Source organism: Sus scrofa, chromosome 13, assembly GCF_054392235.1.
Source record: "Sus scrofa isolate SSC_HxYL_T2T_F1_AM1 chromosome 13, Sscrofa_HxYL_maternal_Yorkshire_Landrace_v2.0, whole genome shotgun sequence".
In the NCBI taxonomy this organism is placed as follows: domain Eukaryota; kingdom Metazoa; phylum Chordata; class Mammalia; order Artiodactyla; family Suidae; genus Sus; species Sus scrofa.
The window spans coordinates 17492968-17510954 of NC_139395.1; the positions used below are offsets into that span (position 1 = coordinate 17492968).

General features: G+C 48.1%; 1 protein-coding gene across 1 annotated transcript in view; it reads right to left on the bottom strand.

Annotated features, from left to right (window-relative positions):
* The window catches only part of COLQ (collagen like tail subunit of asymmetric acetylcholinesterase), an 80697-nt gene extending 65943 nt beyond the window's left edge, over positions 1 to 14754 (bottom strand). The window contains exon 1 of the mRNA XM_021071338.2: positions 14562 to 14754. Within this exon, the coding sequence (XP_020926997.2) occupies positions 14562 to 14667 (106 nt within the window). The 5' untranslated portion in view covers positions 14668 to 14754. The remainder of the gene's footprint in view (positions 1 to 14561) is intronic.
* Positions 14755 to 17987: the final 3233 nt, after the last annotated feature.

Genomic DNA, 17987 nt, shown 5'->3' on the forward strand with positions numbered 1-17987 from the left:
TCAAGAAACCTCCCCAAGGCTGGCTGTGCCTTGGCTCTGAATTTGATTACAGCAGCAAGGATAAATCAGCGAGTCCTATTAAATCTTCTGCTTCAGCTTGAGGGAGGAGGCCAAGTGTCTAGAGTTATTCAGGAGCTCTGGCCACAGGTTAGAGATGAAACCCTCCAGCTGCATCAGGCCCACAGGGTGGGTGTTTCCAACCTGCGCTGACAACTGGGGTTGAGTGGAAAGTCCCTGTGTCTCCACCAGCTACATGTTTCCATGCTTTCATGTATCCATGATGACATTTTTAGCTCTATAGACACTTGTGATTCAAAACCACGTGGCTCATCTAGCCCTTTCTCTGGAGCCCCTCCCTGACCCACTGCCTCCAGCGATTGTTATCCAAGGGGCCACAGCAGGTAAGGAGGAGGGAAACAGAGTCCCTGGGAGCCCCTGGCTGCCCACTGGCACAGCCAACACTTTTGCCCTTTGGTCTCACAAGTCCCTGAAATCCTTGGATTCCAGAAAGAAGGGGGGGGGGGTCTCGGATTGACCTTCTTTTTTTTTTTTTTGGTCTTTTTTGTTGTTGTTGTTGTTGTTGTTGTTGCTATTTCTTGGGCTGCTCCCGCAGCATATGGAGATTCCCAGGCTAGGGGTCTAATTGGAGCTGTAGCCACCGGCCTACGCCAGAGCCACAGCAACGTGGGATCCGAGCCGCATCTGCAACCTACACCACAGCTCACGGCAATGCCGGATCCTTAACCCACTGAGCAAGGGCAGGGACCGAACCCGCAACCTCATGGTTCCTAGTCGGATTCGTTAACCACTGCGCCACGACGGGAACTCCTCAGTTTGACCTTCTTGAACTCAGCTGAGCAACAGAGCAATAGACCGAACAAGTTGACAAGAGGAACTGTAATTATAAATACTATAGCAGTACTATAATTATAAATATAAGAGTTCCCATCGTGGCTCGGTTTAACGAACCCAACTAGTATCCATGAAGACACGGGTTTGATCCCTGGCCTTGCTCAGTGGGTTAAGGATCTGGTGTTGCCTTGAGTTGTGGTGTAGGTCACAGACACATCTCAGATCCTGTATTGTTGTGGCTGAGCCATAGGCCGGAAGCTACAGCTCCGATTCAACCCCTAGCCTGGAAACCTCCAAATGCCACAAATATGGCCCTAAAAAGACAAAAGACAAAATAATAATAATAATATAATTATTCTACCACTGGAATAATTTTTCTACTGTTATATATGATTATTTTACCACTCTGGAAATTCTCTGAGATCTCCATCCCATTTGTTAATTTGGGTCTAAGAGACAGAAGAATCCCATCCTGCGCTCCAGGTGAGAGATTCTGTCTTATATGTGTATATGAGATTTTGTTGAATTGTTTGAATAGGTAATACATTCATGTGATTTGAAATTCAAAGTATAAGCAGGTGTACTTGAAAACTCTCCTACTTCCTCCCAGTTCCAATTGTTTATTATCAATTATTCTCCTGTGGATACTTCCATGAACAGTTTAGGCACACAGAAGCAACTATGTGGGTATAATATCTCCCTCTCTTGCTCAGAGGCTTAGCTGTAATATAATACTATGCCTGTGTCATGATACTTTCTTGGTTTCTTCACATAATTTCCAAGTTTATTTGGTATTACTACATAAAATGCATCTACATTCCTCTCAATGGCTATATGATATTCCTTCATTTGGGAGAAACATAATTCATTCACCCTGCCCCCAACTGATGTGCATTTGGGTGATATACAAACATTTGTTGATATAAACAATGATACAACAAAATAACATTCTACATGCATCTTTGCGTATGTAGATAAGCTTGTCCATTGGATGAATTCCTAGAGTAGGATTGCTGGGTCTAAGAGTGTGTGCATTTACAGTTTTCACACACATTGCCTAACCCACCTCCACAAAGTCTCCATCAACCCACACTTTGTCCGCAAGCAGAAGATGAGGTATTTGTTTCCACATACCCTCAACTGCACACGCAATGTCAGACCTTTTGAATTTCTCCCATCCGATGGATGAAAAATGGGACTTCAGTGTGGTTTTAATTTGCGTTTCTCTTATGAAGAATAAGGTTGGGGATATTTTCACACATTTTAGAGCCATATGTATTTTTTCCATTTTTCCATTAGGTTGTTGGTCTTTTTTTTTTTTTTTTTTCTTTTTGGGGCCACACCCTCGGCCTATGGAGGTTCCCCAGGGTAAGAGTCGAATCAGAGCTGCAGCTGGTGACCTACACCACAGCTCACAGCAATGCCGGATCCTTAACCCACTGAGCGAGGCCGGGGATTGAACCCACATCCTGATGGATACTAGTCAGGTTTGTTAACCGCTGAGCCACAGCAGGAACTCCTATTGGTCTTCTTTTACAATTTTTTTTAATATATAAAAAAGTAGCACTTCATGATATGACTTGCAGATATTTTCCCCAGTTTGTTTTGGTCTTTTGATGTTGTTCCCTCAACCCCCACACAAATTTTTTTTCTTTTTAGGTAGTAGAGTTGATTGTAGAAGCCTTTTTTATGGCTTCTAAGTTTTTCCCCCACACTAAAGTTACCCCCTAAATCTCTCAAGGTTTCTTCTAATAATGATTTCATATCTTATGTTTAAATCTTAATTCATTTATGATTTATTCGTCTCTATGATTTATTCTTATATTTATGATATAAATCTGTTTGTTTCCTTGTTTTCCAGGACATTTTATCTGTCACCTGAAAGCAAGAAACAAAATCATTCTTTAAAACATGTAGCCTACAAACATCAACTCTCACAAGACTTGGTAACATGCACTGGCTGGGTCAGGACTTGAACCCGGATCAGCTGTGTCCTTATCCTGACCTATTCACTCAAAGGCCAACCACCTGTACACTACAGACACCATCACGGTCACCTGTTTCACTTATTATTTCATGGCGTTATTTTAATGTCTCAGACTATGGGCTCCTTGTGTTAGTTTGTCTTGTGAGTCTTCTTGTTAACACAATAGTTAAGTATACTGTAGGAGGTGTGATAAAAATTGGTCATTTGATTGATAGGAAGTATATCAAAAGCTATATATATATCAAGTAATAGTCCTAATTTAGAGACAGATTTAAACATGCTGATGATAATGATGATCTGAATCCATTCAAATGGATTTTACTGCCTCATGTAGGAAAGAAAAATCAAACAAAACACAAAGTGGCAGCAGATGCGTGAGTGGCCAGAAACTGATCATCTTTGTCCAGTCAGCCATTTGCTGGCCTTCTGTTTGAAACATTCATATGTAGTAACCTGCCCCTGATTTCCTGGGCGGACCCACGCTGGCAGGCCTGTTGACCTGGCGCCACTGTCCATTCTGAAGGGGGCAAGACTGTCATTCCACACAAGGCAGATGCCATGTGGACAGAAGCCTCATTCTCCCGACGCGGATGAATTGGACATGGAAGTGGCTTGTCCACCAGGTGGCTTCGCACAGGGTTGGCTGCATGATTTTCACGCTCAGGCCTGAGTGCCATGGGGGCTCCTGGTGAGCTCAGCCTGTCTGGGGAGATGAGAGCTTTCTCCCTTACAGCCCAGAGAGGAGCCTGTGGGTGGACTTTGCCCATGAGCTGAGGACTCAGTAGCTACAGCATCACCCTCAGTGTGAGTCCTGAGCGCTTACTCTACCAGCTCAGAGCCAGGCCCTCCCTTGCTTTCCCCTGTCCTCTTCACCGCAACCCCTCCCACTACCCTCTATTATGCCCCCCTTTTCTGGGAGAGGAAAACTAAGGCTCCAACAGTCAAGGTCTTAGGCAGCTGGGCTTTGGAGTCCAGACCTCAGATTCTGAAGCCCATGCACTGTGATGGACTCCTCTCAGCCAGGGATTTCAATGGAGAATGAATTCTTTTTTTTTTTTTTTTCTTTTTGGCTGCCCTGCAGCATATGGAGTTTCTGGGCCAGGGATCCGATCTAAGCCGCAACTTATGCTAAAGCTGTGTGGCAATGCCAGATCCTTTAACTCACTCCCAGGCTGGGGCTTGAACCTGTGTCCTGGTTCTGCGGAGACGCTGCCAATCCCATTGCACCACAGCAGGAACCCCGATGGAGACTGAATTCTGAGGCTGGACCCTTCAGCACCAGGAGCAAACCTCTCCAGCCACCAAATAAGAGCAGGGGGGATTATAGTAGAAACAAAGCATCTCAGGAGGAGGCAAGCCTGGGTTCCAATACTTTCACTGCCATTTGGAATAATGGTCGCAACCAGAAACTGAGATTAACTACATTCCAGGTACAGTGCAAAGTTCTCTACCTACTACAATGCCATCTGATGATGCGGATACTCTTTTTTGTTTTTTGGCTGCGCCCATGGCATGCAGAAGTTCCCAGGCCAGGGATCAAACCTGCACCACAGCAGCAATAATGCCAGATCCTTAACCCACTAAACCCATCAGGGAACTCTGAGGCAGGTACTCTTATCCGCATTTTACAGAGTTGGAAACTGAGGTGCTGAGAAACCAAGACCACTTGGCCAAGATCACTCAGCTAGTGGGTCACAGAGATGTCACTCGAGTCCAGAGCTGTCTAAACCTGTGAAGCCCACACCTTTTCTCCCCACATCGTGAGTTCTCCAGGTGCCAATGCACCAAAGAGAAACACGGGCTGAGACCCTGTCATGTGGAGGAGCTAATTCTGTAGGTTAGCAAGCAAAGTCAGAGACAGTCTATGCCTAAAAGGAGCTTTGGAATCTGGTCCATCCCTTCATTTTACAGAGGAGGAAATGGGGCCTCACAGAGAGCAAAGGGCTTGTCCAACAGCACATGCATGCCCCAGAGTCAGCGGTGGGTCAGAGGGGTAACTCAGGTTTCCCGAGTTCCACCTCATGCCTTGACCCCACGCCACGGCCCCTTTCAGGGAGCAAGAGTAAACCGGCACGTGGTCAGCCCCACCAACTAACTGTCCCCATGCCACCTTCTAGTTGGACCTGGACAAGATAAGCTGAGCAGCAGGGCCCATGCCTGTCAGGCAGGTGTCCTCTGGCTTTCAGGGCTGCCCAGCAGAGGAGGTGCCGGCTGGGCAGCTGACTCAAATAATTGAAGAAAAACAAGAAAAGAAACCATTTACTCAGATAATTTGGGGAAAGCACTTCTAGGGCCTGAATTATCCTGACAGCCCCTCGGCCTCCCAGTGCTCACACTTCCTGGGCGGACACGGAGCGTGGAGGAGCGCCCACCACCCAGGCCCGTGGTTTTCCCTCAGAATGTTCTTCCCTATCAACTTCCCACCACGACCTGCCCACCACGGCTCTCAGACAGAGGGACAGGACGAAATGGCTGTCCTTACTCGGAGCCCCTCTACATCCTGAACATTAGATTTCTGGATGGCCACAGAGAATTTGGAGGTCTTGTGGCAGGCGGGCAGGGTAGGGGGGCACTCTGTGAGGTCCACTCCCAATACAGATGATGCGAGAAACCAAGCCAGTTTGGTTGGGCACAAAGGGCAGCTTGGTTTCAACTCTCTCTCTCTCTCTCTCTCTCTTTTTTTTTTGCCTTTTCTAGGGCTGCACCCGCAGCATATGGAGGCTCCCAGGCTATAGCCACTGGCCTACGCCACAGCCACAGCAACACCTGATCCAAGCCGTGTCTATGACCTACACCACAGCTCATGGCAACACCGGATCCTTAACCCACTGAGGGAGGCCAGGGATCCAACCTGCAACTTCGTGGTTCCTAGTCGGATTCGTTAACCACTGGGCCACAATGGGAACTCCTCAACTCTCAATAAGGACCCACCTGGCAGGCCCCTCAAATAGGGGACAAGTTCAAACACTTGAACAAACCCTGAGTTGCAGTAAAGTAAGAAAGCCCCTGTCTGGCAGGCAGGCCGGCCATTGTCAACCCATCCCCTATCCTCCTGGGTCCCTGAGATCCCCATGCCAGGTCTGAGACCTTCAGAAGGTCCTTCCTGGAGCATGTGTCCCAAGAGGAAACTACCAGCCACAGCAGGAAAGCTCCAGGGCTTTCTCCAGACTTCTCGGAAAGATACCAAGAAGGCCAGGTGAGCGGCAGCAGGGTTCGTGGGGGTGGGGAGGCGGGTAGGAACGGGGAGACCCTATCCAACTCTCATTCAAGTTTCCTTTTTCTCCTCTCTTTTTTCAGACCTCAGCTGGTTCACGGTGCAAAGCCCTGGGCAGCCATCAGGCATCCCCTTCAGCTGTCGCAGCTCCCAGCACGTGCCTCTTGCTTATGCTTATGTTGCCATGGAGACCTAAGTGCGGGCTTGAATGGAGCTGACTGCTCTGGGCTGGGAGATGGAATAGGGCCAGGTGTATTTTTAAAGCCATCTGGGAAAGCCAGTCACCATGAGAGAACAGCCTCTTTCCCTGGTCAACGGGTCCCTGCTTTAGGGATCGGTTTGCAAATGGAAAACGGATAAAAGCTGAGCCCCTCTTATGGCCTTAAGCCACTGGAAACTTTAAACAAAAAATTATTGTTTGGATTGTATTTGGGACTTTGGCCTTTCAACATAGAGGTGCCTTAGGGGATATCATGACCTCTCAGCATATGTAGAGATACTGGGGTTCTGGAACTACTAGAAAAAAGGTACATACATCACACACCAGGCACTTTTTAAAGTTCTATTCATAATTAGCTGGCTTAATCTTCACAACTGCTCTGTGAGTGAAATCTTACTTTGAGCCCCATTTTACAGAAAGGGAAACTGAAGGAGACAGGGCAATTTGCGTGCCCAATGTCCCAAAGCTAAGAGAAATACAAGATTTGAACTCAGGCAGCATGGCGCCAGATGTCCTACTCCTAACCAATAGGCGATTCTGCCGTCGCAATAATTTGGGGCTCAGAAAGTTCCGATTTTGAAATTTAGCCCTGGCACTCTGCGACCTCAGGCGAGTGACTGCACCTCCCTAAATGTTAGTTCCCTCTTTGGCAAAGCTGGGGTTACCAATGTCTTGTGAAACTGTTACAAAGATTAGGAGTCAGGTCACATAAAGAGTCTAGCTAGTAAGCAGTGCTCTCTGCAAGGCAGTGTTATTAGTGTTAATGGGGTTCCCTTAGTAACTGGACCCCAGATCCAGTATCAGAGCAGGAAGGGTGCTGAACTGTAACTGCCACTGCCCAGAGGGGGCGGGTGGGCAGGCGACTGTATAAGAGCCATCTGGACCACACTTTCTCTTTTAACACATCCCTGCCGTATTCCCGGTACTCACCAGACCCTATGGCTTCCAGCTCCTGCCACAAGCACCTGTGGCTATGCAGAGGGCTTCTCCAGCTGCGGAGTTGCCTGGGGCAAGCATATCCCCAGGAGCTGGCGGATCAATAGCTCAGCCCCCTGTCTCTCTGAGGTCCCAGCAGATCTGAGCCCCAGCCGCCCACAGCAGGAATCTGTCCTGAAAGCCTGCAGGACTGATGGACTGCCTCCCCTTCCCTGTCTCCGTTTCCCAAATCCCTACTGGGGTCACCTTCCAAACACACCACTTGTACCCAAATCTTGTCTCATGGTCTGCTCTGGGAAGGGATCCAGGCGATGACATTATACATACCCTGATGTCACTTAGAGAAAGCCCTCAGGGACACTTGACCCAGTGGAAAAGGCGACTGTGGGAGGTTGAATAATGGCCCCCAAAGAGGTCCAGAGCCTGATTCTTGGAACCCGTAAAAGTTACCTTATAGGACAAAAGCAACTTTGCGGTGTGATGGGCCCTTAAGGTAATCACGAGTGTCCTTATAAGAGAGGCAGAGGAAGACTGACAGAGAAGAAAGAGGCAGTGGGAGAGTGGCAGCCACAGGAAACTAATACAGGACATAAGAGGCCAACTGAGCAGTGGCCCTCAACCTGTGGCTGGTAGACCAGCAGCATCAGCAGCATCTGGGATCTTACTAGAACTGCAAACTTCACACCTCCTGAATCGGTTTGTTGGGTGTGCCCAGCAGTGTGTGTTTTAACAAACCTTCCAGTTGATTCTGGTGCTGGCTGTGATAGTTAACCACAGCTAGACATGAGAATCACCTGGAGAGCTTTAAACCCTCTCAGGGCCCCCTCCCTGGCCTCAGAGTCTGATGTGATTTCAGTCTGTCCAGCCTGGACACTGGGCTCGTTGTAAATCATCCCACTTGATCCTTATGTCCCTCTGGGCCTGAGAACAAGTGCTGTACTTTGAGAACCACTGATCTAGAATATTAACTTTCAAAGTGAGCTTTGCAGAGCTTGGGAATTCTAGAAACCTGCCTGAGACTGCTAAAGGAGGCAGAGTCCAAAGCAGCAGAGCCACTGGCCCGGCAGGTGGCAAGGTGTGAGATGGGTGGTGTGGTGGGGACTTGGAGCTGCTCTGTTCCAAAGTTATTGTGGCACTGAGATGTGGGTCGGGACTGCCAGGTTGCCCTGCTCTCCAAGACGTCTGGTGTGTTTGCCTGTTTTGTTTTTTAAACTTTATTTTATTTTTGGCTACAATCATGGCATGTGGAAGTTCCCAGGCCAGGGATCGAACCTGCGACAGTGACCCAAGCTGCTGTTGTAACAGCACCAGATCCTTAACCCGCTGCACCACAAGGGAATTTCTGAGGCCTGATTTTTAAGATTCTTCAGAAATGCATTTCATAGAAATGTTAAACCATTTGATGCTTAAATGTTAGCAACTAAAGCAATTAAAAAAAACATTTCTCTTTCTCTTCGTAGTATTTCCATGTGAAGGCTGAGCATAGCACCACGTGAAGACTGATTTGGTCCATGGGTAGCTGGTTTGTGAGCTCCAGCTCTGTTCTAGGGGTCTTTTGTTTACCCTTTGGGCCAACTGGACTAGTCTTCTCAAGGTGATGATAGAGGAACTCCGTGTGTAGGGGATGCTTCTGTCTGCTCACAGCTGCATCTCAGTTCCAGGTCCAGGGCTAGGACTTATTAAGTGTTTGTTGAATGAATAAATGCTCATTGCAATCCTGTGAGACAATTTACAGGTGAACTGGGGCCCACTGCAACTATGGTGTGAGTGTCCCATGATCACACAGTCAGGATTCAAACCCAAGACCCCCCCACCAACAGTAGGGCCAACTATGAAGAGAAAATACACCATAGCTGTGGAAAAGCCTGGCAAAGTAAGGACTTTGGGGGCACTTGGTATCAATTACAAGAGCAATACAAGCAGTTGTTACAATGTGAACTGCATTTCAAAATGGGACACCAGCCTACTTGGTGACTCATCAAAGTCAGAAGCGTTTCTGTTCCTTCTGGAGCTGTGTTGTTTTGGTATGGTTATGGGTCTGAGGAAAGCAGGGTTGGGTGGGGTGGGTGACAGTGTCAAGACTTGGCCCATATATCTGGTGAGAAAGCTCTCTCACACCCATCTCTCTCTGAGCCAGAGAGGAGTCCATTGCATCATTAAGAGCCTTGGGATGGGGTAAAGTGGGCAAGCTGGGACCCTTGGAGGGCCTTCTAATTTAAGAACCCTCTCTGATCATATTATCCACAGGAAATATGGGGAGCTAAATCGGAGGAGATAGCTGGGAAGTGCATTACAGAACATTAAACAATAGCCAACCAGCATCAGACACAAATAAATGGCCCATAATCTACTGCCAAGAACATGATTGGTTCCCAAGTGGGAGCCTGGCTGGCTTCCAGGCAGGGGAATGCAGAACTGGACACCAGGTTCAACAGGCCACAAAAAGCCTGCCCTGGTCTCATCCCAGCACCCACAGAAGAAGGTTCCAGCACTCAGACCGGATGTGGGTCTTCTCTTCATCTGGCCCTGAGACCTGGACTCAGACATTGTCTGAAGGGTGCCCGCTTGCCTGAGAAAGCCTGTGTTGGAGAAGGGAAGGCAGTGTGTCTGTGGTCATAGAGTTACTCGGCTCCAACCCTCTAGAGAATGTCTGTGAAATGGTCTTCCCTGACTCGAAGGAAGCCTCAGTGCCCCTGCCCCCAATGCCCTGGTTGAAGCCCATCTTCCTAGAGCATGCTTTAGCTTAGATCTTTGACTCCTGTTACAATACAAACACCCTCAAAGAGAGATAACCCGAGACCCCAGAAAGACACGCACACTTGAGTATGAAGTCATCTTCTCAATCATTTGCTAAGAGCTTTGGGCACTGATGTCCTGAGCAAAAGGCAAGAGAGAACAGAGGATAAAGACCTAGAGCTGGGTTTTCGGAGGCTGGGATGAGGGACTTTAAAAGCTAGTAGCGCGGATTCTCCATGGCTGTAGCAGATTTGGTCTACACTGGTAAGAGCCCTGGACTTAGCGTCAGAGGGCAAAGCTACAGTCTCCAGCTCTCCCCATACCACCCATGCAGTCTTAGGCAAATCACTACCTCTCTGAACCTTCATTTTTCCATCTGAGGAGCGAGTGGGAGGCCACATCCTTCCCGGGTACTGTGAGAGTTACACAGATTGAAGGGTGTGGATGGCCTGCCCCTCTATAAATACCACTGTCCTCAGGTTTGTGCCACCACATTCTGAAAACCATGCAACAATGGAGCCACATCAGTGGATAGACCCTGGAACTGAGTCAGTGCACAGACCACAGTGAGCCTCGCAGGGCCTGCCAAACCCAGGCCAGATTAGTTGACCCTTAGCTGACTCACAAACACATAAACTTCAATAATAAACAACTGTTGTTGAGCCATTGAGTGCTAGCATAGTTTATCACCCAGCCACAGTACACCAAAGCTGGGGCTCCTGTCCCTCTACATTTTAGGGCCACGTTCTGCAGAAACAACCATACCTGATACTTCTCTGCCTTCTCGGACAAAACGAAGTGAACACAATTCTGCCTTCACTAGCTCATTCATGCTCAGCACGGTGCAAACCAGTCAATGAGCTGTAAGTGGTGTCTTCAGGGGCTACATACAGAATGGAGGCTCTAGAAATAATCCCATCCACTATCCTTTTTGACCTCAGAACCATTCTCTGATCCTTCACCACTTTCCTTGTAATTCGTTTTATCAGCTGTCTCTGTTGTTCTTGCTGTCACTGTGTCAGTCTTAAGCAGCAGCCCGCCCCACCCCCGGCCCCAATCTAATGTGCCACAGCTGACTCACCCCCACCCCGAGAAGCCTGCTCTCTCACCCTGTGAGGGTGGCGTCCCGGTAAGAGTTCCCAGGCGTGGACTGAGGGCCTGGGCTGGTTTTCTGTGCATCTAATAATGCAGGTGCTTTAGTGCTGGGGGTTGCTGCCATCATGTTTGGCCTTTTTGAGGCGTTTTGCACCCTTCCTGGTCCTCTCAGGGACTCAGCAATGGAAGCTGCAGGCAATGAACATTGGATCCAGAGAACTGTGCTGTTTCTGGCATGGTTGTACTCCAGTCCTTCCTGATGAGAGTTAAGGAAGGAACCAGCCCACAGGCCTGCAAGGGATTTTCCTCTGTCATGGCCTGTCCAGGGGGGGTAGGGGGTGGGCCCCCAGTGCATGCGGTCCATGGTCCCCTAGGACAGAGCCACATCCTGCCTGTCCCCATGTCCCTTGCACACTCAGCCCAGTGCCAGGAGCACAGTGGGCACTCAGTAAGCTCTGGTGGGTAGAATGAAAATTCCCTGGTGGCACTTTTCACTATGTGCCCAGGGCTTGTCTTCTTCAGAAGAATAAGAACCTATGCGCTTCAGAACATAGACTATTTCACATCAGATTGCAGGAAACTATTTTCAAAAGATTAGCGTTCTCCTGTCTTAAGGAACAGTTCCCATTTCAACACATGGTTTCATTTCCAATCTGTGTTATCAGGAAGCCCTGACAAGATGAAGGGGACAAAGCGGTGACTCCACAGGAGAAAGCAGATGTGTTGTGCTCTACTGAGCTGACCCCTCAGTGACTCCCCCTAAATCTACCCCACTGTTTTTTCCAGATGTCTAAAGACCACATTCCCAGCCAGGAGATCTGGATTTAGCAATTCCCTAGGAAGAGCCCGTGGACAGGTGGGCTAACAATTCTAAGTTCCCACCCCCATGAATCCTTCAAGGTTGGGTTTGGCCCATGGGAAGCACTGTTAAGAGGTGGCCAGATTGGAGAAGAGAGCAGTCAGGGTATTTCTTCTGCACTTTCTCTGTTTTGGCCCCTCCTCCAAGGTCCCAGGGATCCATTCCCCACTTCCTCCTCTTGCCTCCTCTGGCACAGGGTGGGGTGGGGAGATGGGGGTGGTGATAAAAGCTTCCTAACTTCTCAATCTTTCTTTTTTTTCTTTTTCTTTTCATCTTTTTCGGGCCACACCCACTGCATATGGAAGTTCCAGGGCTAGGGGTCTAATCAGAGCTGTAGCCGCTGGCCTACGCCAGAGCCACAGCAACACCAATTTGGAGCCTCGACTGCAACCTACACCACAGCCCACGGCAACACCAGATCCTCAACCCACTGAGCGAGGCCAGGGATCAAACCCAAAACTAATGGTTCCTAGTCGGATTCGTTTCCGGTGCACCACAACAGGAACTCCTCAACCTTTCTTTTCTTTCTTTTTCTTTTCACTTTTGGCCACCCTGTGGCATATGGAGGTCCTGGGCCAGGGATCAGATCTGAGCTGAAGTCATGACCCAAGCTGCAACAGCAGTAGCACTGGATCCTTAAGCCACTGCGCCGGGCCAGGGATCAAACCCGTGTCCCAGTACTCCCAAGATGCCACTGATCCCATTGCACCACAGCAGGAGCTCCACTTTTTATTTTATTTTTTAAAATTATACTTGATTTACAGTGTTGTATCAATTTCTGCTGTACAGCATAGCGACACAGTCATACATATATACATTCTTTTTCTCATATTCCATCATGCTCTATCCCAAGAGACTGGATACAGTTCCCTAGGCTATTAATTTAGATACAGCCAACATGGCTAATGAATTCTGAAAGCTGGAGGGAAGAGAGCCTCCTCTGACATTCAACCTTCCTTCTTGGCTCCCTCAACGCCGCCCCCACCTCTGAAGGGGATCCACTCCTTCCAGTCTTTTCTCAAACCATCTGAGTTACCTCTTCTTCCTGCTGTGACCTTGTCTGGAACAATCGGTACCAAATCTTACCTAAGAGATGGCTAAGCTATGCTGGGCCTCTCTCCAGGGCAAGGAGCTCAAAGAAAATCAGAGGTTCTCATCTTCTCTCTCAGAACTCATTAGCCATTCTGGCCGTATCCAAATGAAGTGGTACAAAATAATGGCAAACTCCCGTCTCTAGATGAGAAAAGTTTTCATTCCTTCATTCACTTGTCCATTCGCCAGATATTTCCTGGGCATCTACCCAATATTTCCCTGGGGAAATAGTGATGATGAACAAGACAGACACAGTCCCATCCACGTGCTGCTTACAGCCTAACGCCAACTACCTGCCAGCAGCCGGAAAGCCCCCTGGAGGCAGGGCTAGAACCAGAAGACTTGAGTTTCTTTGAGTCTTGAGCAGATTCTAAAGGAATCTATGACCTAAGCAAGGTTAAGAACCACCAAGTTAGACCAAATTAACTATCAAGCTTCCCCCTTGAATAAGGGAATAGTGACCCACTCTCTCCCCAAAGCCTGGAAGTCTTGGCTTAAACTGGGGGAGGGGCATGCTGGGACACACCGTGATGGCACAACCACCCCCAATATTCTCCATGAATTCCTGTCCTCTCCTCCAGTTTCTCACACTTTTATAATTAGCCCCGTGCCCTTCTCTGAGTCCTTCCCTCAGGGCCCACACACGTTGGCAGCACAACATGTCAATGAGCAGTTTTATGAATGGAGAGTGTTGGGAACTGGATTCAGAGCTGCACCCTCCCTCCCGTGAGCCTGTTTCTAGCAAAGGCGGTGAGAGTGAAATTCCTGCCTGCAGCAAAGTATTTCTGAGATTCATGTTGGAGGGACTGACTGAAACAGTTTTTCTGGGGAGAGCCGGGGGTGACCGAGGTGAAGTAAGAGGGCTGTGAGGAGGCAGCCTGCAAAGCCTGGGGTCTGTCTGCCCCACTCAAGCCCTCTGGAAACATCTGAGTTTCCTCAGAAAGGTTTAAACAGGCCCATGCTGGTAACCTAATACTTCCTCTGCCCAGGGTCGGGCAGGACAAGGGCAACAGCCTGGTGCTCTCGGAAGAGGTTTCCAGGCTGGGGCAGAAAGAGGCCCCCTCCCCACACTCAGTCTTGTGCCCAGCTCAGCAGCCCCCTCCGCCTCACCCCTCCTCCCCTGAGGCTGAAGAGAAGCCCACCCCAGGGGGGAAGCACAGGAGGGCAGCAGCCAGGGCTGCAGGGGCTCTTGCCCCCAGGAGAAAGAGGGGGACTCCCTCCCATTCAGCTGGCTGCAAAGCCCCCTGGCCGCCAGGGGAGGGGGTCAGGGGTGTATTTATGGAAACGTCTGGACTCACACCACTTGCATTCCTCTCTCTCTGATAAGCTCCCCACAATTCCCAACCAAAAACGCAAGCTGGCCAAAATGCAGCAAGTGGGGAGAAGAAACACTCTGTCTAAGGGTCTCTGGTTCTGCGAAGCCAGGCGGGCACAAGGACAGAAGGGGTGTCCCGGCGCTGACCGGAGGCCACTGGGGGCCGGCTCCCTCCCAGCCTCCCTCTGCCCAGAGTGGAAAGGGAAAAACATCAGGAGGGGCTGCAGAGAGCGCGGAGTTGTGGTCCTGCTTTACCTGCTGAAATTGGGAGCACGCTGTTGAGGAAAGTGGGCTGAGACACGATGAAGCGGAAGAAAAGCTGTAGGTAAATTCCCAGAGTCACTGGATGCAGGACAACCATGCTGGCTGCAGTCTGCAAAGTGTCAAGTTCACAAGGCAGGGCTGCGAGGAGCCTCCTTATCTCTGCTTTGTCTTCCTCACGCTGTTTGCCTCTCTCCTCTCTCTCCCTCTCTCCCCCCCACCTCCCTCCCTCCCTTCCTTCCTCTCTCTCTCCTCTCTCTCTCTCCTTCCCCCATGCCTTTCCCAAGAAAGAATGCCAATCATTTCCCACTAAACCTTCTCCTTACTACACAGGGTTATATTTATCTTAAGCACTGGATCAGATGCCCACATTAAAATTACGATGTCCGAATTTTCTTCTTCGGAGACTTGAGGTAAGTGGCCATTGGAGAGGTGATGAAAAAGCAGGCACATCTTGCATGTCCACTAGAAGCTGTCCTCAAGGGCAGACGGATTTCCTAATTGATTATTCACAGCACCTGCCCCCTCACAACCAAGGTGCCCTGTAGCATCACAGAATCAAATCGATTCAAACTCTCTGGATTCAAACTGCATTACCATGGAGACAAGTCCTTCTGCTGTCAGTCTATGACTTTTTCACGCACTGGGGGACAAATGAAAAGGTGACCCTGAATTTTTTTTTTCTTTAATAGACCAATAAAAAGCGGGGGCAGGAGTGGAGAAGACTTTATATTTTCCAAAACAGCTTTCTCCATAAAAAAGTATTTATCCTCTTTCCAAAAGCTGCGGCCTTTTATTCCATGCAAAGCAAAATAAATAGAAAGAGTCAATAGACTCTGGAGTGATTGATTATTGATCAAACTGCATTCAGGAAATAACATCATTGAACTGACCTTTGACTAAAGAAAATTCTTCAAATGAAAAGTGTCACATACTTCAATGAATCCTCTTATGAGTTTATAAAGCCTGTTATAGAGATCCTTAGATTACTAAAATAAACTAAAATAATAATCCACAGAGTTGTCTATTTTGCTTTTTTTCTTTTTCGGCCACACCTGAGGCATGCAAAAGTTCCCAGGCCAGGGGTTGAACCTATGCCACAGCAGTGACTGGAGCCACAACAACGACAATGCTGGATCCTTCACCACTAGGCCACCAGGGAACTCCCTGTCCATTTTGCTTTAACCTACATAACACTCTCCCAGTGCCTTGTGGGCGTTAATTCAGAAGCAGTGTGGTTGTTCCTGACTCTAGAGTCCAGTAGCTGAGCCCCACTCTGGGGGAAGGTGGGGCTGGGTAAGAGCGCAGGAGGAGGCAATACCCCACAGCTCCAGCACCAGAGGAGCTCAGCTTCAGCTCTGCTGTGACCATGGACAAACTGACCTTTCTAAGTCCCGGTTTTCTCATACAATGAAGGCATTTCCTTTTAAAGCTGTGTTGGAAAGGTTAAATGAGGTAACATGCACGATGACTCATATACAAATTAAAATTTGTGTATCAAGTTAGCAAAAATGAAACCTGGGGAGCCATGGTAGATGGGCTGCTGAGATGGCAACCGAAAATCTCTCCCACCCCTGTACGTGCATGCCACTCTTCCCAACAAAAGGTGGGTCTGTTTCCCCTCCTGTCAAGTCTGAGCTGGCCTTGTGACCAGCTTTGACAAACAGAATGTGGCTGAAGTGACACTGTGCAACTTCCAGATATAGCCTGTAAACCTCCAGCCCTAGCAGTGGGCTTTGGGTGGCTTGGAGAAGGTGTAGGCTACACAGGGGGAGAGTAACTTTGAGTAACATGATGCCAGAATCTGAACTTTCGCCATCCAGCCCTGATTCCTCCTCTGAAAAGCCAGGGGGATTTCTCTTTCTCTCAGCACACAGATTCCATCACTGACCTTGCACTTGGCACAGATTTTGTCCCTACATCCTGCCTGTGACACCTGCTGGCATTGGTTTTGAACTGCTTCTAAACTACCGTGTGTTGCTATTTAACCTGAGTTAACATCCCTGAGGATGGAAGGCTGTTCCAGAGTTCTGTGCACCCCCACAGCCCCAGGACAGTCCTTGTCATCTAAAAATCCTCAACAATGTCCGCTAATGCGACTCAATCACGCCATTGTAGGAGGAAAGGAAAGTAGGAAAAGTTATGCTTCAGCCATAAGCAACTGGCACTTCCCTGCAGCCCCATGCTTTGCACCTGCAGCTGTGGACCAGGGCCTGGTCCAGGGCAGGCTGGGGTGGGGGTGGAGAATGTGGACAACGGCCTGTATCCAGGAGGCTTAAAGTACATGCCCGCCATGGGGGGTGGGGTGGCGGGGTTGGGGTGGTGTTGGGGAACAAGTCACTGCCGATGCAAAGTTATTACAGGAACCTCTACCCTCTAGGGAGGCCTCAGCGCAGAGGTATTCACAAGCCCTCCATACTTATTAAACCACGTTTTGTAAATTTCCATTTCCCGTGGACCACATATTTTATGAGCCTATTTCATATGAGGTTACCCTAAGTGACCGAGGCAGAAATTATCATCTCTCTTCAAATCCTCCTGGAAGGGCTCTAAATCTTTCAGAATCTAATAACACAGGCTATTAGATTTTTCCAGAAGGAAATTATCTGAGATTTGTGAAAGGCCTACACCAATAAAACCAATCAAAGTTAAAGCCTCCCCGCCAGACCCTGCAGGTAGGGGTGTATACTGAGAAAAAAAACCTGGGAGTACCTATCCACACTTAACATGTACATGCCATTTCACCCAGAGAATCTGTAGAACTAAATACTCATTTAACTGTCCAGGGATTTAGATGCAAAGATATTTTTCATAGCCTCAGATTTCAAATAGCCTAAATTTCAATGAAACATTATACAGTCATTACAAAGAATAAAGTAGTTAAAGTAGTCTCTGCAGTGAATGATGGTGGGAAACTGGTCATCCATATGCAAAACAAACAAAAATGAATCATGACGCATACATTGCCCCAAACATAGAAATTAGCTCAAAGAAGATCATAGACCTTAATGTCAGGGCTACAGTTAGTAAACTTTTAGAAGAAAACAGGAGAAAATCTTAGTGACCTTGGATTAGGTGATATTTTCTCTTTTTAAGTTCAAGAATTTAATAAAAATTTATAATTTAAGGTGTACAACATGATTTTTTGATGTACATATATATTGTGAAATGATTACTACAGCCAAGCTAATTAACATATTCATTACCTCATATGGTTGTTTTTTTCCTAGTGAGAACACTTAAAAAGTACTTTCAGAAAATTTCAAGTATAGAAAAAAAAGGAAAAAAAAGAGAGAAAATTTCAAGTATGCAATGCAGTATTAACTATAGTCCACCATGCTGTATGTTAGATCTCTAGAACTTATTCATCTTACATAATTCAAATTTTCTACCCTTTGATCAACATCTTCTTGTTCTCCA